At 44.4% G+C, this 22,891-nt stretch overlaps 1 protein-coding gene across 5 annotated transcripts in view; it reads right to left on the reverse strand.

Moving 5' to 3' along the window:
• Positions 1 to 5,014: 5,014 nt before the first annotated feature.
• The window catches only part of SDSL (serine dehydratase like), a 74,178-nt gene continuing 56,301 nt past the window's right edge, over positions 5,015 to 22,891 (reverse strand). For 3 of the 5 annotated variants that reach the window (XM_056528771.1, XM_056528770.1, XM_056528772.1), the window contains exons 5-10: positions 16,807 to 16,846; positions 16,509 to 16,648; positions 14,014 to 14,102; positions 13,234 to 13,464; positions 9,972 to 10,096; positions 5,016 to 5,896 (exon numbers count right to left, since the gene is read on the reverse strand). In XM_056528771.1, coding sequence (XP_056384746.1) covers positions 5,703 to 5,896; positions 9,972 to 10,096; positions 13,234 to 13,464; positions 14,014 to 14,102; positions 16,509 to 16,648; positions 16,807 to 16,846 — 819 coding nt within the window. In that variant the 3' untranslated portion in view covers positions 5,016 to 5,702. Of the gene's footprint in view, positions 5,897 to 9,971; positions 10,097 to 13,233; positions 13,465 to 14,013; positions 14,103 to 16,508; positions 16,649 to 16,806; positions 16,847 to 22,891 lie in introns of all 5 variants that reach the window. The other 2 variants (XM_056528774.1, XM_056528773.1) reach the window with 1 other exon arrangement.

Below are 22,891 nucleotides of genomic sequence, written 5' to 3' on the forward strand. Positions count from 1 at the left end.
GAAATTAATATATTTTTCTAATTATTTTATGGTTGTCACTCAGTTTTATGTTAAATGTGTTACTGTACCCTTAAAGGGGTACTCCGCCCCTAGACATCTTATCCCCTATCCAAAGGATAGGGGATAAGATGTCAGATCGCCGCTCTGCATGTAATGACGGGCAATACAGGGGCCGGAGCATCGTTACGTCACGGCTCCGCCCCTCGTGATGTCATGGTCCGCCCCCGTCAATACAAGTCTATGGGAGGGGGCGTGGCGGTCATCACGCCCCCTGCCATAGACTTGTATTAAGGGGACGGGCCGTGATGTCATGAGGGGCGGAGCCATGACGTCACGCTGCTCCGGACCCTGTATCGCCCGTCATTACGCACAGAGCGAACTCACTCTGTGCAGTAATAATGGCGGGGTGCCGCAGCGGCGATCCCCGGGGTCCCAAGCAGCGGGACCGCGGCGATCTAACATCTTATCTCCTATCCTTTGGATAGGGGATAAGATGCCAGGGGCGGAGTACCCCTTTAAGAGAGAGCAGTGTAAACCCTAATGATAGTACATTGAATAGTGTAAAATAGTGCATATGGACAGGAGTTGTCTTCATAAGACAACCAACAGCACTGTGGTACTGTCCACTAACTAGAACAATGGGGCATCCACTACATTTAGAGTACATCAGCATAAAAGGGGATTCTTTACTGTAAAAGCAGCGGGACTATAGAATATTCTGCTAGAGGAAGTGATCATGGTGAAGCCACTGAAAGAGTTTAAAAGGCCTGGAGATATTAGAAAATTGTCTTCTCACTCTTTTTGCCTTTTATTGGACAAAAAGTGTAGAACAGTGATGGCGAACCTTTTTGAGCCCGAGTGCCCAAACCGTAACGCACGCCAACTTTTTTCCCCTGAAAGTGCCAGCACAGCAATTAAATCAGAATACTGAGGTCTAAGTTTAGAAAATACAACTCATACAGTTACCATAACTAATTAACAGCTGTGTGTTTGTCTGTGGGGTTCTGTGTGTGTGTGTTTGTGTGTGTGTGTGGAGGGTGCTGTGTGTGTGTGTTTGTGTGTGTGTGTGGAGGGTGCTGTGTGTGTGTGTGTCCGGGGGGGGTGCTGTGCGTGTGTGTGGGGGGGGGGGGGGTGCTGTGTGTGGGGGGTGCTGTGTGTGTGGGGTGCTGTGTGTGTGTGTGTGGGGTGCTGTGTGTGTGGGGTGCTGTGTGTGTGGGGTGCTGTGTGTGTGGGGTGCTGTGTGTGTGGGGGGTGCTGTGTGTGTGGGGTGCTGTGTGTGTGTGGTGCTGTGTGTGTGTGGTGCTGTGTGTGTGAGGTGCTGTGTGTGTGAGGTGCTGTGTGTGTGAGGTGCTGTGTGTGTGAGGTGCTGTGTGTGTGGGGTGCTGTGTGTGTGGGGTGCTGTGTGTGTGGGGGGTGCTGTGTGTGGGGGGTGCTGTGTGTGTGGGGTGCTGTGTGTGTGTGGTGCTGTGTGTGTGAGGTGCTGTGTGTGTGTGGTGCTGTGTGTGTGAGGTGCTGTGTGTGTGAGGTGCTGTGTGTGTGAGGTGCTGTGTGTGTGAGGTGCTGTGTGTGTGAGGTGCTGTGTGTGGGGGGGTGCTGTGTGTGTGTGTGTGTGTGTTTGAGGGGTGCTGTGTGTGTGTTTGAGGGGTGCTGTGTGAGAGCTGCTGTGTGTTTGAGAAGTGCTGTGTGTGTTTGAGGGGTGCTGTGTGAGAGCTGCTGTGTGTTTGAGGGGTGCTGTGTGTGTCTAAGGGGTGCTGTGTGTGAGGTGATGTGTGTTTGAGGGGTGCTGTGTGTGGGGTGATGTGTGTTTGAGGGGTGCTGTGTGTGGGGTGATGTGTGTTTGAGGGGTGCTGTGTGTGGGGTGATGTGTGTTTGTGGGCTGCTGTGTGTGTGTCTGTGAGGTGCTGTGCATGTTTGAGGTGCTGTGTGTTTGAGGGGTGCTGTGTGCCTGAGGTGCTTTGTGTGGGGTGATGTATCTGTGGGGTGCTGTGTGCGTGAGCTGCTGTGTGTCTGAGGGGTGCTGTGTGTGTCTGAGGGGTGCTGTGTGTGGGGGTGCTGTGTGTTTGTGGGGTGCGGTGGTTGTGTGTGTTTGAGGGGTGCTTTGTGTGTTTGAGGGGTGCTGTGTTTGTCTGTGGGGTGCTATGTGTGGGGGTGCTGTGTGTTTGTGGGGTGTGGTGTGTGTGTGTGTGTGTTTGAGGGGTGCTGTGTGTGTTTGAGGGGTGCAGTGTTTGTCTGTGGGGTGCTGTGTGTGGGCGTGCTGTGTGTTTGTGGGGTGCGGTGTGTGTGTGTTTGAGGGGTGCTGTGTGTGTTTGAGGGGTGCTGTGTGTGTCTGAGGGGTGCTGTGTGTGGGGGTGCTGTGTGTTTGTGGGGTGCGGTGTTTGTGTGTGTTTGAGGGGTGCTGTGTGTGTTTGAGGGGTGCTGTGTTTGTCTGTGGGGTGCTATGTGTGGGGGTGCTGTGTGTTTGTGGGGTGTGGTGTGTGTGTGTTTGAGGGGTGCTGTGTGTGTTTGAGGGGTGCAGTGTTTGTCTGTGGGGTGCTGTGTGTGGGCGTGCTGTGTGTTTGTGGGGTGCGGTGTGTGTGTTTGAGGGGTGCTATGTGTTTGAGGGGTGCTGTGTTTGTCTGTGGGGTGCTATGTGTGGGGGTGCTGTGTGTTTGTGGGGTGTGGTGTGTGTGTGTGTTTGAGGGGTGCTGTGTGTGTTTGAGGGGTGCAGTGTTTGTCTGTGGGGTGCTGTGTGTGGGCATGCTGTGTGTTTGTGGGGTGCGGTGTGTGTGTGTTTGAGGGGTGCTGTGTGTGTTTGAGGGGTGCTGTGTTTGTCTGTGGGGTGCTGTGTGTGTGAGGTGCTGTGTTTGTGGGGTGCTGTGTGTGTTTGTCCGTGAGGTGCTGTGTTTGAGGGGCGCTGTGTGTGGGGGGTGCTATGGGTGCTGTGTGGGGAGCCTGGGGACTGCACTGTCACATCCATCTGCACATGGACTTTAAAAACTGTAAATGCCCAAGATGAGTCTCCACCTGACAGTACAAGTAAAGCCTGGGCAATAATATACATGTCACACAGCTGAGGCGGGCCCCGCACACACAGGGGGGGGATAGGGGGCACTGCACATAGAAGCACACAGTATCGACACAAGCCAACAAACAGCTCCAGCACAGGATTCACTCTGAGAACTGTTACTGCCCCAGCACTTACTGCTCACAGCTCGGTCAGCCGGTGCCTCATGCCCGTACGTGCCGCTCACCCCCTGAGCCCGGGACTCTGTTTACCGGTGTCAGTCCGGAGGGTGACCGCCTACTTCCCTCTGTCCGGTACCACAGCAACCACCACTGTTGGGAGCAGCGAGAGGGGAGAGGGGGGGGGGGGTGATGTTGGAGCGCTGTGTAGCGCTAGAGAGCTGGTGTGAGGTGGAAAGTTGCGACCCGTGCAGACTTGCGAAGGCAGAGAACGCAGGTCTGCACGGGAGAAAGAAGCCACGCACCCCTCTTTTCCCCCTCCCGGAGGACGCGGATCTGCATGGTAGAAAGAAGGCAGGGCAGGGGAGGGCAGGCAGGACGGCTTCTCATCTCCCCTGCTCAGCCTTCGGAGGACGCATCATCCCCAGTTTGCGTCCATGGCGAACTATGGCCGCGTGCCCACAGAGGGGGCTCGACGTGCCACCTGTGGCACGCGTGCCATAGGCTCGCCATCACTTGTATAGAAGAATAGGCTCTCCCATAGAAACATATGGAAAGGGGGCGATTTGGCCACTGCTTAAACAGATTTGTACTTAATCTTTCCAGCACTTATCAACTGCTGTACTCTCCACAGGAAGTTGTATAGTTCCTTCCAGTTTGACCACAGTGCTCTCTGAACAGTTGCTGACATAGACAGAGGTGTCAGCAGAGTAGAAGCAAATATCTACTGCTCTGGACAGTTCCTGACATGGACAGAGGTGTCAGCAGAGAGCACTGTGGTCAGACTGGAAAGAGCTATACAGCTTCCTCTGTAGTATACAGCAGCTGATAAGTAGTGGAAGGATTAAGATTTTTAAACAGAAGTAATTTACAAATCTGTTTAACTTTCTGGCACCAACTGATTTGAAAACATTTTTTTCTTCCACTGAAGTACCCCTTTAAATCACTGATTAATATGACAATTATAATGTATAGGTGTAATACATATAAAATACAACATTTAGATTGAATTAGTTTCCTTTGTGTCCTATAGCGGCTTTTGACATACACCCTTACACCAGTATGCAGCTTCTGTGTATAAGCTTTTGCCAATCCCTTGCATCATTGTTTTTGAGTTTTAGAAGTTCAAGCTCCGATTAGATCAAGACTTTTGGACCAGACATTTGGTTTCCATTCATTCACCAAGGATTATGATGTAATCTTATTCACAACACCTGACCACAGTGGCCAGGGTGACCTATACAGCATTAAAGAGGTACTCCATTGCCCCTGCCTTCAGAACATTTTGTTCTGAACGCTGGGTGGGGGCTGCGGGGCTCGTGATGATACGACCACGCCCCTCATGACATCACGCCACATCTCCTCAATGCAAGTCTATGGGAGGGGGAATGGCAGCCACTATGCCCCTCCTATAGACTTACATTGAGGAGGGTGAGAGTGTTCAGACCCCAACTGATAACAAGAAAGAGCAAAAACCATGACATATGGAAAATTTCCGATAACGAACTCCAGAGAAAAAACAGATGTCCATTCTTTCTGCGAACTTCAGAATCGGGATTTCTGCAGCAGAAACATATCCCATGGAAATTCCGCCATGTGCACAGCGCAGCAGAATCCCACTGAAATCAATGGGACTCTGCTGCAGTGGAATTTCTGTGTGGAATTCTTCTGCAGAATTTCACACGGAAATTACCCTTAGATGGAAGCTATGAGTCCACAAAGCCTGCACTTCTCCTGGCTTGTTCTCGTGATCGGTCGGGGTCTAAACTCCAAACTTCTGATATGTCTCTACGACATATCAATTTAAAAAAATGAATGCCTTAAGTAACCAGACTGCAGTAAATATTTTCTTCATGATTTTAGATTTCTTTTTAATTTTGCTCAAAATATGGTTACCTAATATCACACCAGCTCCAAGTGTTCTAATAATGGAATATTTACAGCCGATAGATAGATAGACAGACAGATAGACAGACTGAATATTTGTGGCTTATATATTGATTTTTTTCCAAACATTTTCTGCATCCCCTCCAGCCATTTCAATGGGAAAGGCCACTCTCTGGGCTAAAGGGGCTGTAGATAACATATTACAGCTGGAGGGAAAGCTGACTTGCAATAATTAATGGTGCTTCTGGTAATAGGATTTCCCAGCCCCGAGGTACCTTTTTACATAAGATATTGGCTGGAGAGTTATGATTTATAGAGGTCTGATCCCAAAGAGAATCTGTAAGAGGACTCATGCTAGAAGGAAATTCATCAGAAGAGGCGAGAGTAGACAGAAGCGGAGGGCTACGAAACTGGCAAGTCAGGGAGGAGAAAAATGAAAAGACCAGAAGGTATTGAGAAAATGCAAGAATTTTGTATTGATCAATAGCTAGAACTGAGGTCAAAGGTTAATAGTAATCTTGCAACGATTCTGTTCTCATCAATGTGAATGGTAATTGTTAGTCTCCAGACTCCCTCCAGTGGAAAGACCATGCATTTTCAGTTAGCTGAATCACTGCAGGTGTTACTCTTCTACGCCTCTTTATTCAGGTAGATTAAACCATTCCCAGCTGGGATTTGAAGTTTTGCAGTTCAGACAGACTTATTGAGCTTCCGCCACAAACTATCATTATCAATGGTCCCGCTAACTTTTCCAACTTGCCCTCCTTTTGCAAGCGCTGGATGTGTCCTGAATATACCGCAGCAAGGGCAGCGCCACATGCAGCTTCTACCAACATCAGTTCATCCTCTGTAAGAAATACAAAAGAAACGGAATGAGAGGAAATAGAAATATGAATAGTTAAAGGGGTACTCCAGTGAAAACCTTTTTTTTTTTTTTTAAATCAACTGGTGCCAGAAAGTTAAACAGATTTGTAAATTACTTCTATTAAAAAATCTTAATCCTTCCTGTACTTATTAGCTGCTGAATACTACAGCGGAAATTCTTTTCTTTTTGAAACACAGAGCTCTCTGCTGAATCACAAGCACAGTGCTCTCTGCTGACATCTCTGTCCATTTTAGGAACTGTCAAGAACAGCATATGTTTGCGATAGGGATTTCCTTTTACTCTGGACAGTTCCTAAAATGGACAGAGATGTCAGCAGAGAGCACTGTGCTCATAATGTCAGCAGAGAGCTCTGTGTTTCAAACGGAAAGGAATTTCCACTGTAGTATTCAGCAGCTAATAAGTACAGGAAGAATTAAGATTTTTTAATAGAAGTCATTTACAAATCTGTCTAACTTTCTGGCACCAGTTGATAAAAAAAAAAAAAAATTTTTCACTGGAGTACCCCTTTAACATAGCAGAGGGGATACAAAAACATGTGTCTTCATATGTAAGGAAAAAAGGAAGATACAGGAGGGAAGAAACAGTGGATTCAATAGAGGAGAGAGACTGGTGGTTTGAGACTAGTCTAATTGTGAAGGGGAATTAGGATGGAAATGAAGATGGATAAGCAATTTCAAAGAAGTGGAATCTGAAAAATGATTTAAAGGAAATCTGTCATCAGAATCACCCGCACTAAACCTGTTACACAGGCTTGTAGTGCGGATGATCCTGATTAAAACGCTTCTTACCTGGTTAAAAATGGTTCAGCGGTTCCTCAGATATCTTTATTTTTAGTTTTCTGTTATTCCCTGGCTTGGGACTCAGTGGGAGGTGTTATCATCTCTGACTCGGCTATACGTCATTCTAACTGGGCGGAGCTGCCGCCCGGCTCATGAATATTCATGAACTTATCCTTGCAGTCTAACTCCTTTTTCTAGGTCTGGTGCATGAGGATAAGTTCATGAATATTCATGAGCCGGGCGGCAGCTCCGCCCACCTAGAATGACGTGTGGCTGAGTCCCAGATGATAACACCTCCCACTGAGTCCCAAGCCAGGGAATAACAGAAAACTAAAAATATAGATATCTTAAGAACCACTGAACCATTTTTAACCAGGTAAGGAGCGTTTTAATCAGGATCACCCGCACTACAAGCCTGTGTAACAGGTTTAGTGCGGGTGATTCTGATGACAGATTTCCTTTAAAGGCAGGGGCGAGTCTAAAGGAATGAAGAATAGCAGGCCAGAGGATAGGAGCAGCTGGAAAGAAGTACGGTACTTTAGTTGTGAATGGAAGGAAGTTATGAGGGAAAATGACAAATTAGCTTATTTTTATATTAATTATTATATTTATGGAAATATCATTTCTCACAAACAAATGTGCATGTTGAGTTTTAGTGGTTGTCCCAAGAAGATAGCCACTGTCTGTATACATTGTTAAAGGGGTACTCCGCTGCCCTGCTTCCGGAGCTCCGCTCCCCAGCGTCCGGAAGTTTATTGTTCCGAACGCTGTGTGTGGGCTTCCGTGTTCAGGGCCGCCCCTCGTGACGTCACGCCCGCCCCCCTCAACGAAAGTCTATGGGAAGGGGGCGCGACGGACGTCACGAGGGGGCGGGCGTGAACACGGAAGCCCGCACACAGCGTTCGGAACAATAAACTTCCGGACGCTGGGGAGCGGAGCTCCGGAAGCAGGGCAGCGGAGTACCCCTTTAAGGCATATAGAGGTCATAAACAGAGATTTTCTACTAAGGATCTGCTCAGTTTTACAGAAAAGAAAGTTAATGGTTGCAGATTCATTTACTGTATTTTTTGTCATATAAGACGCTCCGGCATATAAGACACACCTAATTTTATAGGAGAAAAATCTAGAATATAAAGATTCTGAACCAAATACAATGTAAAGTATAGGACAGTGATCTTCAACCTGTGGACCTTCAGATGTTGCAAAACTACAACTCCCAGCATGCCCGGACAGCCGTTGGCTGTCCGGGTATGCTGGGAGTTGTAGTTTTGCAACATCTGGAGGTCCGCAGGTTGAAGACCTCTGGTCTAGGAGGTAATACTCACCTGTCCCCGCCTCTCCGGACCCGTCACCGCTGCCCTGGATGTCACCCTCCATCGCTGTCGCCGCGTCCCCGGGGTGTCCCCATCGCTCTGGAACGTCTCTGCTGCCTGGTATCCTCGCTCTCCGTCGCCGCCATGACGCCGCTATGCACGCCGCTCCTATTGGATGACGGGAGGGCGCGCGTGACGACGTGATGACGACGAAAGAGAGCGCCGGCCATGCAGGGGATTCCGACACTGAGCAGACACCGAGGAGGCAGGTAAGGTCCCTCCCGGTGTCCTGTAAGCTGTTCTGGACGCCGCGATTTCACCATGGCGGTCCCGAACAGCCCGACTGAACAGCCGGGTTAGTGTCATTTTAGCTTCAGACGCGGCGGTCAGCTTTGATCGCCGTGTCTGAAGGGTTAATACAGGGCATCACCGCGATCGGTGATGTCCTGTATTAGCCGCGGGTCCCGGCCGCCGCAGGTGTGTATTCGCCTTTTATGATGCACCAACTTTTCCCCTTCTTGGGGAAGAAAAAGTGCGTCTTATACGGTGAAAAATACTTTGTCTATGTTTGGTCTGCTGCAATTCTCCTGACAATAGAAGTATTTTACCAGGGTGTCCAAACACCAGATTTATGACATCCTTTAGGATCCATTTCAAATTTTAGTTTCAAAACACATAAACACTGCACCTAACTGTCCTATATGAACCTGGTCTAAAAGCCTTATTATATAGGGTGGTTTTCAGTCGCACAGGCCCATATTGCCCTGTGTACTAGGCCCAATGACCAGCCAACAAATGAGCAAATGTTTGTTTGCTGCTTTTTCCGTTTTTCAGCAGGTTTAAATAATCCTTGTTCGATGGCCACACATTTCTTCAAGTAGTTGGGGACGGGCAGCCAGCAACCCAGCGATCATTCATCCTACCTTGCTTGTACAGTTATCAAGTCATGTAAAGACTTCGTAAAATGAGTGCTGATCTACATTGGTGCTCGGAACATGGCAGAAGTCTGCGCGTCCAAAAGGGCCGTAAAGGGGTACTCCGGTGAAAACTTTTTTTTCTTTTAAATCAACTGGTGGCAGAAAATTAAACATATTTGAAAATGACTTCTATTAAAAAATCTTAATCCTTCCAGTACTTATTAGCTGCTGAATGCTACAGAGGAAATTCCTTTCTTTTTGGAACACTGATGACATCACGAGCACAGTGCTCTCTGCTAACATCTCTGTCCATTTTAGTAACCATGCATAGCAGATGTATGTTAAGGGCAGCATGGTGGCTCAGTGGTTAGCACTGCTGCCTTGCAGTGCTGGGGACTTTGGTTCAAATTCCACTAAGGACAACAATAAATAAAGCGTTATTATTATTATAATAATGTCAGCAGAGAGACTTGTGGTCGTGATGTCATTCCAAAAAGAAAATAATTTCCTCTGTAGTATTCAGCAGCTAATAAGTACAGGAAGGATTAAGATTTTTTTATAGAAGTAATTTACAAATATGTTTAACTTTCTGCCACCAGTTGATTTAAAAGAAAAAAGGTTTTCACCGGAGTACCCCTTCTCTGTTTACTACTACAAAATAACCTGATTTTGTTTGGCATGTCTGGTACAAAAACACCCTGGTAAAAATAAAAAGTAGCACATATTCTGGAGATTATCAATAATTTTAACTAACAATATAAATATTGGATAACATTGGGTAAAGGCAGGACAAGGGCCTAGATATAGGAGTGCAGAGGAAGCAGTTGAGTCTGGGCCCTGGTACATGAGGGGCATAAGGAGGCACCACTATTAGAAATAGGGAAATGGCACATGGTAGGTGGGGCTACTTTTGCACATTTTAGGGACCCAATACAGAACATAAGGATAAATATGAGTAGAGAGTTGAACTACAACAGTATAGTAAAAGACATGTCGTTGAAAAGATTGCAATGCTCCTTCCACCTACCTAAGAACATCTCCACTGCTTGCAATGCTTCTCTGTCATCCACCGTCACAGAGATGACTTTGTATTTTTTTGCACACTCCAGTGCTCTGTCACATACTGTTTTTGCACCTAGACACTTTGCAATGCTGTAAGAGACGGACATGTTAAACATTATTATAAGGGGAATAATAGGGACCACTACACAAACCTATGGACAAGAGAGCGCAGCCGTCTGCCTCTAACCTGCTCATGTGTGAGTGTCTGGGATAAAGGGACAGTTCTCACTTCAGAAGTGTCAGACTGTCACCGTTAATTGGACAGTCCGGTCTGGTATTGAGCAAAGAGCTGTCAGCCACAACCTGGGTCTTAATAACCCTAGTAAATAGCAGCCTGCAGAGGGGCTGTAATTACAGGTACTTTTCTTCTCATTGAGCGACAGGTAAGCTTGCCTAGTTTCCATTTGGTCAGTGGAATGAGAATTTAACTAAAATACTCAAAAATACAATTATTTGCATGTATTACCCATCAGTATGAATGCATTTCCAGTACAAGCCCCTCTGGCTATTCTTATCCTTTTGCTTTGGGGTTTTAATATTATTCCTTATTAGGAAAAATGATGGCCACAGGTTTCTCTAAATATAGCATTCTCTGTAGCACAAGTTTAAACATTATGTTCTGCAATAGCCTCTTGGGGATTATAGTACACAGAGGCCCTGTTCACCTTTACTCATGATCTATTTTTAAAAGGGTTTTCCGGTCAATGATTACTGATAGTCTATCCCCAGGATAGGTCATCAATAACAGATTGGTGGAGTGCTGACACCCGGCTCCCCTGTTGATCGCCTGTTTGTTGAGTTCCAGCGCCTGCATACACAGTGAACAACATCTGCATGTATTGTGTAGAGGCTGTGTTGGGTGACTGTAGCTCTGCTCCAATTAAAGAGAATGGGAGCTGAGCCACACTAGGGGCCCTATGAGACAGGCCGAAAGTACAGTGAACGAGCACCGATCTTGCAGATTGGCACTTGTCTACAGAGACTATTGCAAGGCTCGACTATCACATGGGAGGATGTATGGCTGATGATTTTTTAGCATGTCAGAATGAGGCAATCAGCCAAAACATGAGTGTTTCCTGGTCGGCTGACCACTGTCCCTATTACATAGGGCAATATCAACCGACCTGGATGATAAATGCCTGCTGTAATAGGACCCTTAGGCTGGGTTCATACTATGATTTAAACAATATGGGACCGTATACGGCTGGAGGGAGCAAAAACCGGGCGCTCCCGTATCCCAGCCGTATCTGGCCTGTATGTAATGCATTTCAATGGGCCGACCGGAGTCAAATGTTGACTCCGGTTGGCTCATTTTTGCCCCGTATACGGTTCTCTAACCCGACCTAAAACCGTGATAGACCATGGTTTTTAAGTCCGGTGGGAAAAGCGTATACGGGGCAAAAATGAGCCGACCGGAGTCAGCGTTTGACTCCGGTCGGCCCATTGAAATGCATTACATACAGGCCAGATACAGTCCCGTATTGCTTAAAACACAGTGTGAACCCAGCCTAACCCAGCATGCACAGTGCACAGAGAACAAAGCAGTCTGCTTCTGGCCCTATTTCTCTGTATATGCCAGAGCTACAGCTGATCAGTGTGAAAGCCATGTGTATTCATTTAAGATATCACAGGAAAAATAGAAAAATTCAGCTCACCGTTATAATTCTCAGACCCAGATCATGTATGTGGTAACACACCTCTCCAGTTGGAAGACTCGGAGTGAAGCAAGCGCCGTGTTCCCAGGTGCAGCAATTAGGCAGAGGAGAAAGTAGCATCCGGCTCCCAAACTGGATAAAACACTGGCTTTATTGGAAAATATTAAAAACCAAACTGGAACATAATGTGGATAAGAACAAACGAAACGCAACCAACGTGTTTCGACCTGTTAACAAGTCTTAATCATGGTAAGTATAATGGACAAGAAATGCATCTTAAATACTGTGGTAACCGGTGACATCACATAAAGATTTCTAGAAAATGCGGAGCTGGGAGAATGGGTAAAACCCGTAATGGAGTGAACATATAAATAAATAGTAAAGAACGCCTATCTACTAGAGGGTATCAACCACACATCATAAATAGAGCAGAAAATATTGTTAATTCAAAACCAGCTAACTACTATCTTTGTGACAGGCAACATATTCAGTCTAATACTAAATCGCTTCCCACCTTTACCACACCATTTTCTAGACAATTTCAAGATATTAAACATATTATATTTAAACATTTACCTGTATTACATCTTGATAAAACTATGTCTGAAATTGTGCGACAAGTTGTTCGGGTAGTACCCCACAAAGCACGTTCAACTTTCTCCCAGCGATTTCAGTACAGCTCCCCACACTGATACATGGCTAACATGTAAAGGCAGCTACAAATGTAGCCACCCTAGATGTACAGTCTGCCAATATATGCCCAATACTGACAAATTTCATTCATGCACTACAGGACAAGAATTTCAAGCAAAAAGTTTCATCAATTGTCAAACACACCATGTTGTTTATACCATCATTTGCATACCATGTAACCTTCAATACATAGGATGTACGAGCAGAAAACTTAAAGTTAGGATCAAAGAACATCTACACATACCCGACAGTAATAAAATCGGCAGTAGGTCTGTGTCAGGCTTCACCAAACATATTATCGACCATCATGCAGGTATCGTTCCGAATATTTCAGTGACAGGTATAGAAAGAGTACGCCCGCCCAGGAGAGGTGGAGATTGGAGTAAAGCAGTGTTCAGACGAGAAGCCTTTTGGATATTGTGTTTAGACACGCGCTTCCCGTCTGGACTAAATTACAGACATGACTTAAGTTACATATATTAATCACTTGAATAAGATATAGTTTATGTCCAATTTACTATTTATTTATATGTTCACTCCATTACGGGTTTTACCCATTCTCCCAGCTCCGCATTTTCTAGAAATCTTTATGTGATGTCACCGGTTACCACAGTATTTAAGATGCATTTCTTGTCCATTATACTTACCATGATTAAGACTTGTTAACAGGTCGAAACGCGTTGGTTGCGTTTCGTTTGTTCTTATCCACATTATTTTCCAGTTTGGTTTTTAATATTTTCCAATAAAGCCAGTATTTTATCCAGTTTGGGAGCCGGATGCTACTTTCTCCTCTGTATTCATTTAAGCTTTCTGTTTATACATTTTTTCTCATGGAGATGTTTATGTAAGCGATTGAAAAAATTCACACTAATATCTTACCTAGTAATGTCAGGTAATGACACGGACTTCCCAGCCTGAAGAGCTGCATTTAAGCAATGAGCACCCAATGTCTCCATGGCAATAATGGGTACATCCGACCAACCCACCTTGACCATTCCTTCAACCAATCCAGCCAGGAGGCCTCCTCCACCAACTGCAACCACAAGAGCTCCTGGTTTTTGATTGCCAAGAGATGTTTTTAGTTCAAGTATAAGACTGGAGTGACCTTCCCTGGAAAAAGAAGGATGAAATATAAAATCCCTTCCCCAATATCGCGCCACCCCCCTACCCTTCAATTCCCTGGTTGAACTTGATGGACGTATGTCTTTTTTCAACCGTACTAACTATGCAACTATGTAACATGAGACACAGAAACAAATGTTTATTTCTTTAAAGGGGTACTCCACTCGCCAGCATTTAGAACATTTAGTTTTGAACTCTGTGTGCATGCTACGGGGTCGGCCATGCCACGCCCCCTCAATGCAAGTCTATGGGAGAGGGCGTGACTCCCATAGACTTGCATTGAGGGGGGAGTGTCATGATATCACGAGGGGCGTAGCCCACCCCCGCAGTGTGCACACAAGGCTCAAAACTAAATGTTCCAAGCGCTGGCCAGAGGAGTACCCCTTTAAAGTCTACAGAACATCTTCAGGCATGGTATAGACCTCAGTATGTGGTGTTCACAGAAGGATTTATCAAGATGCAATTATTTTACAATGTATACAGACCAACTTCCAAGATCCCTGGAATATTAGGACTACTCTTTTTTTCAGTACTCACCAAAGCAGAGGGTGATTAAATGGAGAGATATATACAGAGCCTGGTGCGTCAGTCAAGCGATGGGCGTATGCATCAGCATCATCCCAAACCTGTTGGAGAATCATTTACCATATAAAGTATATAAGCCTTGCATATGTTTATGTATATTCTTTATACTATATGCCTACATGTCCAAATTACAAATTATTTTGGGGAAATATAAAGGGGCAGATTTGTCCTATGGTGACTGCAGTTTAACTTTTGGGTACATTTCTACATGAGAGCATTGCAATCACACTGAAGAAATAAAAAAGGATTAACAAGGTCAAATTAACCCACCAAAGGACCAGAGGCATACAAGTAGGGATGTAAGAATAAATCGATTCGCGCGATTATCGCGATTTTTCATTTGGCGATACTGAATCGATTCAAAATATTTTTAAATTGATCCTTTTAGGGATGTGGAGTTTGTATCTCCTGACGCCGGGACATGCTGTTCCGGGCACCGGGCAGGTGAATTTTTCCGGATCGTGCAAGCAGGGCCGGACCTGACAAGCGCGGCGGCGCTCTGGGTGTATGTAGCGGGCTCCCGACTCCTGCCCGCTCCCTACTCTGCGGCCCCCGGCTGATTTCAGTAGCTGGGGGCTGCTAATGCATCGCCACCGCTAATATCCAGCATGCGGCGCTCAGCAGTCTGTATGGAGCGGGCTCCGGACTTCTGCCCGCTCCATACTCTGCAGCCACCCAGCTGTTTTCAGTAGCCGGGGCCGCCGCTAATAGCCAGAATGCTGCGGCTGGCTATTAACCCTTTAGATCGCCGATGTCAGAGCTGACAGCAGCGTCTAAAGGGATCTGTGAATGCTCCCTGGTGGGCTAGTGCGGTGGATTGTGCCGCCCCCCACCCGCAGCGCGGGTGGGCGATCCACTGTGGAGGTAGCCAGAGGGCTTACCTCTACTTCCTGCTGTCCCATGGCTCTGTCATTGATAGATCCTGGCTGGACCAGGCTCTATCAATGGATCGCAGATCAATGGAGTTCAATAGAACTCTATTCATCTGTCTGAGGAATCTAATGATTCCTCCTAAAAGTCTAATGTCCCGTGAACAGAATCGGGATATATCGCGATATATCGTATCGTCATTCGTGTATCGCGATACGTATTGTATCGTCAAATTCTTGCCGATTCACACCCCTATATACAAGGATCAGCCACAACCGAGTCCATGTGTCCATAAGGACAAATCAATCACAATCACTTTACACATTTAGGATATAAACTTTACCTGTGATACCTAGGCTGTTTTTTATAAGAAGATACTAAAACATATTTACATTTTTAGAACATTATTGAAGGAAAAAGCCATCTTGTCTGTGCATTCAGAGATATGTTTTACAGAAAGCCGTGGACATACGGACAGACCCTATTCACTATTATGGATGGTTTTTAAGGCTCTGTGAACTATGTAGAGGTCATTGTGCTGGGAGATGAAGGCTGAGCTCTTGTGATCCTGTCTTTTCTATACATTGGTATCACATTTTACTGTAATCCCGTCTGTGGTAATAAGGATGAGACTAATGTAAGTCATCTGAACAGAAGTTGTGAACAGGATAGGCTTAATGGCCAGTTAGAAAACTGCAAGACTTCATGTTTATTTTATAATATAGATAGTAACATGGAAGTTTAAAAAAAACACCTTAATTTTATTCATAAAAAAATGATCTAAACAATAGATCATTTTAAAAGGAGATTTTCCAGTTGGAATAGCTGGAGAAGGCCCAGAAATGATCTCATCTGAAAGGTATAAGAATGGAAGTTATAAAAAGTCTACTGTATGTCATGGACATATAATAAATCCTCCTCTACTAGTCATGGAAAAAAATAGAATGGCTCCACATCTGGTAGACTCATTGTGACACAATCGGGTGTCATGTACTTTTCTGCTGCGGCTGTGACTTCAGCAGCTTCCCACCATTACCAGTCACCAGGGCTTAATGGAGAAGGACCCATTGTGATCAGATGACCAAGAGAGTATCCTCATCCTAGGAAGGGTTTGTACAATTGTGACAAATACAATGGCCCTGACCTACTAAGAGTGGAGTGTCGGTTTCTTTGTACCGGTTTTTCCTCTGTATTTACTGAGCTTTCCCTACATTTTCCACTTTTCCCTACATTTTTCTTTTTTTTTACACATGCTCCGATCTGTAGGGTTTTTCTCAGCTCAAATCCACCACATTTTCTGTGGAAACCATAGTAAATATGTTGGGTTTTTGTGAAAATGTTGGGAACACGCCCCTTTTCTGTGACCATACCCCTTTTTCGGGTTTTCTCAGTAAAATGGAGAGTTGGTCGCAATGCGACAGAATCTGGCGCACGACCTGACAAAACATGTTGGGTTTACAATAGTAAATCGGGGCCAATATTTGTACACTGTTGTCTTCTTGTTGGTAGAACTTTTTGTTTGCCAGCTATCATTGTTATGTGTTTTCACTTGATATATTTTCCACTCATTTATATACCTTTCCAGTTACCACCACATCTGTTCCCAGTTCTTTCAGTTTATGTATGATTTTTATAGGGGTACATTCTGGGACAACAATAGTGGATGGCAGTCCCAGTTTACTACAGGCGTAGGCTGCTGCTAATCCAGCATTACCACCTAGGATAAAGGAGAAATAAAAAGAAACATTGACCCTACTCAGATATTTATGAAATGCTTGAGAACAATAAATATAATAAGAGGTCATTGGGTACAATAGGTGAAGGCTTTTAGAGAACGTTTTACAGTATTATTATTCATTTTATTATATAAGGTACCTGAAGAGCAGACAAATTTCTTACATCCTTGCTTTGCCAACTGTGGAAGAAAAAAATGTAAATGAAATAACATTGTTTCCTGGTGAATGAAGCAGCATATACAAATAGTGTGCTACTGACTATTGCAAGTACTGGTACATGTGTGCAGTATTTCCTTATATCTAAAGTAATTATAGAAGATCTCAGGTATCTTAGTAATTATCACAATATGTTTTTGTCTATCTTATGTACCTATACAGTGGTCCCTCAAGTTGTAATATTAATTGGTTCTAGGATGACCATTGTATGTTGAAACCATTGTATGTTGAGACCAGAACTCTATGGAAACCTGGTAATTGGTTCTAAAGGCACCAAAATGTCAGCCAAAAATAGGAAAAAGTGAGGATTAAAGAAAAATAAGTAGAAAACTAATAGAGATAAAGCAAATCCTTACATATAAAAGTAAGAAAGATCTGCTGGGAGCTGTAAATCACTGTCTATGTCAGTGTTTCCCAAGCAGGGAGCCTCCAGCTGTTGCAAAACTACAACTCCCAGCATGCCCGGACAGCCAACGGCTGTCCGGGCATGCTGGGAGTTGTAGTTTTGCAACAGCTGGGGCCACCCTGCTTGGGAAACACTGGTCTATGTAGAGGACAGGAGCCTCTTCAGGGTCCTGTACAGTACACACAGTGTCCTAAAAAGTAATGGAGTCACCCTCACCTGGTGTCCAAAGGAGCAGCTAACCCTGGTACAGGTAAAGTGTACAGAACATGTAATACCTCCCTGTACTGTAGGGGGACGCTACTAGACACTCTCAGTGCATACGCTTCAGTAATACAGGGGTTTTACCAGTGAATGCCCATTCTGATTGGTCGGTTCTTCCGGCCATTGACAGGTATCACAGATCTGGACTGTCTGTACATTGTATGTTGAGTCTGGTTTCAACTTACAATGGTCCAGAAAAGACCATTGTATGTTGAAACTATTGTATGTTGAGACCATTGTAAGTTGAGGGATCACTGTATAGGTATTCTGCAAATAAATAAAAAGTTATACAGTTTCCTAATATAAAAAATAAGAAAAGCACTGGTGCTGTTGGACAATGTGACCGTGTATAGCTGCTAAGGTACTAAAAAACAGGTCCCCGTCACACCACGAATAAATAAAACTTCTATAGATAAAATGATTTAGTACCAGCTATCCATTTGTTCAAAAACAGTCATGAATTGAACATTAAAGACAGGCAAATCAGTGTTTCTATGTATCACTTTCATATTGTGAGTTATTCTGTTAATGATAATGAAGTTTCTTTTTACCTTGTGGATACTATGTAGCTGTTCCGTGTAACAAGCGTTCCCAAAGATTTATTTACCGTATATACTCGAGTATAAGCCGAGTTTTTCAGCATGATTTTTCGTGCTGAAAACGCCCCTCGGCTTGTACTCGAGTGAACTCTCGCCTGTCAATCCCTTCTCAGTGGTCTTCAACCTGCGGACCTCCAGATGTTGCAAAACTACAACTCCCAGCATGCCCGGACTGCCATCGGCTGTCCGGGCATGCTGGGAGTTGTAGTTTTGAAACATCTGGAGGTCCGCTGGTTGAAGACCACTGCGGCCTTCATCATCATCCAGATCCCCCCCCCCCCCCTTTAGTTTTCTATTCACCTCCCCTCGGTGGGAAGGAAGGGTGAGCTGGTCTGGGCCATCTATGCAGCAGGGACCGTCCGGTGGGGAGGGTTAGTCATTCCGGGCTGTCCATCTTCACCGGGAGGCCCTCTTCTCCGCTCCAGGCAGGCTCCGGACTAGCGACGTTGCCTTGACGACAACGCACAGGGACGTCCGTTCACATGAACGTCCCTGTGTGTCGTCGTCAAGGCAACGTCACTAGTCAGGAGCCGGCCCGGAGTGGAGAAGAGGGCCTCCCGGTGAAGATGGACAGCCCGGAACGACTATCCCTCCCCACCGGACTGTCCCTGCAGCATAGATGGCCCGGACCAGACGATGGCTGTCCGGGCATGCTGGAAGTTGTAGTTTTGCAACATCTGAAGGTCCGCAGGTTGAAGACCACTGATGAAGGGATTGACAGGCGGTGATGATGAAGGGGGGGGGGGATGATGACGAGGGGGATAACGACAGGGTGATGATGACAGGGTGATGATGACGGGGGTGTTAATGACGGGGGTCTGGATGATGACAGGGGGGATGATTTATTTCCCACCCTAGGCTTATAGTCGAGTCAATAACTTTTCCTGGGTTTTTGGGGTGAAATTAGGGGCCTCGGCTTATATTCAGGTCAGCTTATACTCGAGTATATACGGTATGTAAGAACGTTTCACTCACAGTTTCACACAATCGTCCAATTTTTCATTCATTTCTTAATTCTTTTTCAAAGCATACATTCCCAGCCCAGTACGCTTGATTAAGGGGTCGTTCCCCCGAAACATTGCGACCAAACTGTGCCTGTTACACCCCCCAGCATGTATTACTAAAAAAGAATGTATGCTTTGTAAAAGAATGAAGAAATAAATGAAAAATTGGACGAACATTTGAAACTATACTTCATAAACTGCACTTGTCTGAATAGGCAAATCTCTGCTATTTGTTTCCTCTTGATTAAACTATAAGATCACCTTTAGGATAGCAGGATTTATTTTTGTTTTAGCATTTGCATTGCTGATTTCATGACTTTTTCATTTTTCCTTTGATGTTACTTTGGCTTGGTTTTTGCAACATTTTTGTATATTTCAGTGGAACAATTTCTGGCCATGTGTACAGTATTTCCCATAAGTTGGTAAGACCCTCACATTTTTTGCAAATATTTTATAACATCTCTTCAGGTGGCAACACTGTAGAAATGACACTCAGCTACAATGTAAAGTAGTGTGAGCACAGTCTGTATAACCGCAAATGAACACACACCTATTTATGTCTAAACTTGGCAACAAAAGTGAATACACCCCTAGGTGACTGTATGCAAGGCACACTTGTCTTTGTACTCTTTACCTGGTTGGTGACCTCACAAGCTTGACACATTCTGAACCAAATAAGTCTATCTTGGTGTCCTCGGACCACATAACATAGTTTGAAGGCTTCTTGTGCATTATTGTTAGAAAAGGCTTCCTTCTGGGACACCATGCAGACCAATTTAATGCAGTGTGCAACGTATGGTCTGAGCACTGACAGGCTGGCAGCATTCATTTCTTTATTTTTTATAGACAACCTCTGGTATGAGAACATGCACTAAACTTTTCGTTGACCATGACAAGGCCTGTTCTAAGTGGGACCTGTGGGACTGCTGAATGGTCTTCCCCACTGTTCAGCAGCTCAGTTTCAGGGTCCCGGCAATCTTTCTTATGTTGAGTAACAATTCTTTTTCAGATCCTGAGAGAGTTCTTTGCTATGATGTTAATGGTTATTTCAGTTATACAGGTTGTGCACTTACTATTTTACATTTAGTAGAATGTAATTTCTGCAGTATTGTTACATGAAAATATATGATATTGAAGGGGTTGGCCACCTTTAACCCCTTAAAGACGCAACCCATTTGGGCCTTAAGGACTCGATTGAATTTTTAGGTTTTCGTTTTTTCCTCCTCGCCTTCAAAAAATCATAACTCTTTTATATTTTCATCCACAGACTAGTATGAGGGCTTGTTTTTTGCGCGACCAGTTGTCAGTTGTAATGCCATCACTCACTTTACCATAAAATGTATGGCGCAACCAAAAAAATACTATTTGTATGATGAAATTAAAAAGAAAACCGCAAATTTTCTAATTTTGGAAGGTTTCATTTTCACGCCGTACAATTTACGGTAAAAATTACATGTGTTCTTTATTTTTTGGGTCAATACCATTAAAATGATACCCATGATAACATACTTTTCTATTATTGTTGCGCTTAAAAAAAATCACAAACTTTTTAACAAAATTAGTACGTTTAAAATCCCCCTATTTTGAAGACCTATAACTTTTTCATTTTTCCATATAAGCGGCGGTATGAGGGCTAATTTTTTGCACCGTGATCTGTACCTTTTATTGATACCATATTTGCTTATATAGAACTTTAATCAATTTTTATTAATTTTTTGGGGAATAAAATGTTATAAAAAAGCATCTATTTTGGACTTTTTTTTATTTTTACGATCACGCCGTTCACCGTACAGTATCATTAACATTTTATTTCAATAGTTCAGATATTTATGCACACGGCGATACCAAATATGTATATAAAATATTTTTTTAACACTTTTTGGGGGTGAATTAGGGAAAATGCGACAATTTACGTTTTTATTGGGGGAGGAGGTTTTTCACATTTTTTAACTTCATTTTTTTACTTTTATTTTTACACTTTAATAGTCCCCATAGGGGATTATTTATAGCAATCACTCGATTGCTAATACTGTTCAGTGCTATGTATAGGACATGAGATAGACCGTAGAGATAGGAGATGTTGCATTGCATCTAATAAACCCACCTTGATTTTATGCTACAACATCTCCTGGCTCCTTCATCCAGCGCCGACATCTCCTATCTCTACGGTCTATTTCCTAACCTATTCGTTCCAAGGAGGGCTGCGGATGAGGACATATATTACTTCAAGCGCTTCACGTTGTTGTGTGTGTCCACACAACCACCTCTGGTAAGCGGCGTGGGATAGAAATCTCCCCCCCCCCCCCATGGGCCTGACCTGCTGATTCCGCACATGGAACGCCTTCTGCTTTCTTTCTAGATTACATGTATAGGACATAGCACTGATCAGGGTTATCGCTCATCTTCTGCTCTGGTCTGCGGGAAGGGAGATCAGAGCAGAAGACGCCGGGAAGGCAGCGGAGCAAGGTGAGGGGACCTCCGGCTGCCGCGCTGGATGATCGGATCGCTGCGGCAGCGCGATCCGATCATCCATTTTAGTGACCACAATGCTGCAGATGCCGTGATCTGTATTAATCACAGCATCTGAGGGGTTAATGGTGGACATCTGCGGGATCGCGGATGTCCGCCATTGCAGGCAGGTCCCTGGCTGCGATCAGCAGCCGGGACCTGCAGCTCATGATCCGGGCATGGCTCCGATGCTCGCGGTTATGCTTAGGATGTAAATGTACGTCCTGGTGCGTTAAGTATCACCTCACCAGGACGTACATTTACGTCCTCCGTCGTTAAGGGGGTTAAAGGGGTACTCCTGTGGAAAACTTTATTTATTTATTTATTTTTTAATCAACTGGTGCCAGAAAGTAAAACAGATTTGTAAATCACTTCCATTAAAAAATCTTAATCCTTCCAGTACTTTTTAGGGGCTGTATACTAAAGAGAAATCCAAAAAATAAACGCACTTCCTCTGATGTCATGACCACAGTGCTCTCTGCTGACCTCTGCTGTCCATTTTACGAACTGTCCAGAGCAGGAGAAATACCCCATAGCAAACATATGCTGCTCTGGACAGTTCCTAAAATGGACAGCAGAGGTCAGCAGAGACACTGTGGTCATGACATCAGAGGAAATGCATTTCTTTTTTGGATTTCTCTTTAGTATAAAGCCCCTAAAAAGTACTGGAAGGATTAAGATTTTTTAATAGAAGTGATTTACAAATCTGTTTAACTTTCTGGCACCAGTTGATTTAAAAAAAAAGTTTTCCACGGGAGTACCCCTTTAAGAAGTTTTTTTTTTTTTAAATAAGCATTGCACTGAACATGACTTCTCTGTGGCCTGTTCTCTCTAATGATACAGCTTTACCCCCTGCCAGTCCCTCATCCCCAAATTTAGCCAGGCAGGCTGTATAAGCAGATAACACTATAACACTATACAGTATAATAAAATAGTGAATAAAAACATTTAAAAAAAAGGGTAATAAATGTGAATAAGCCTCTTCAATAATAACATTTCAAATAAACCCCATTTCCTAAAACAAACAAAAAATAATAATAATAATAAAAATGGAAAAAATCATTGCATGCTGAAATGTCCATTTTTTTATGTTAAAGGAATACTGTAGTGGAAAATAACTTATCCCCTATCCGAAGGTCAGACCCCCAGCAATCTATAACTTATCCCCCATCCTTCAGATAGAGGATAAGTTATTTTCCACTACAGTATTCCTTCCTTTAATGAAACCAC

Source organism: Hyla sarda, chromosome 1 (assembly GCF_029499605.1).
Source record: "Hyla sarda isolate aHylSar1 chromosome 1, aHylSar1.hap1, whole genome shotgun sequence".
Classification (NCBI taxonomy): Eukaryota; Metazoa; Chordata; class Amphibia; order Anura; family Hylidae; genus Hyla; species Hyla sarda.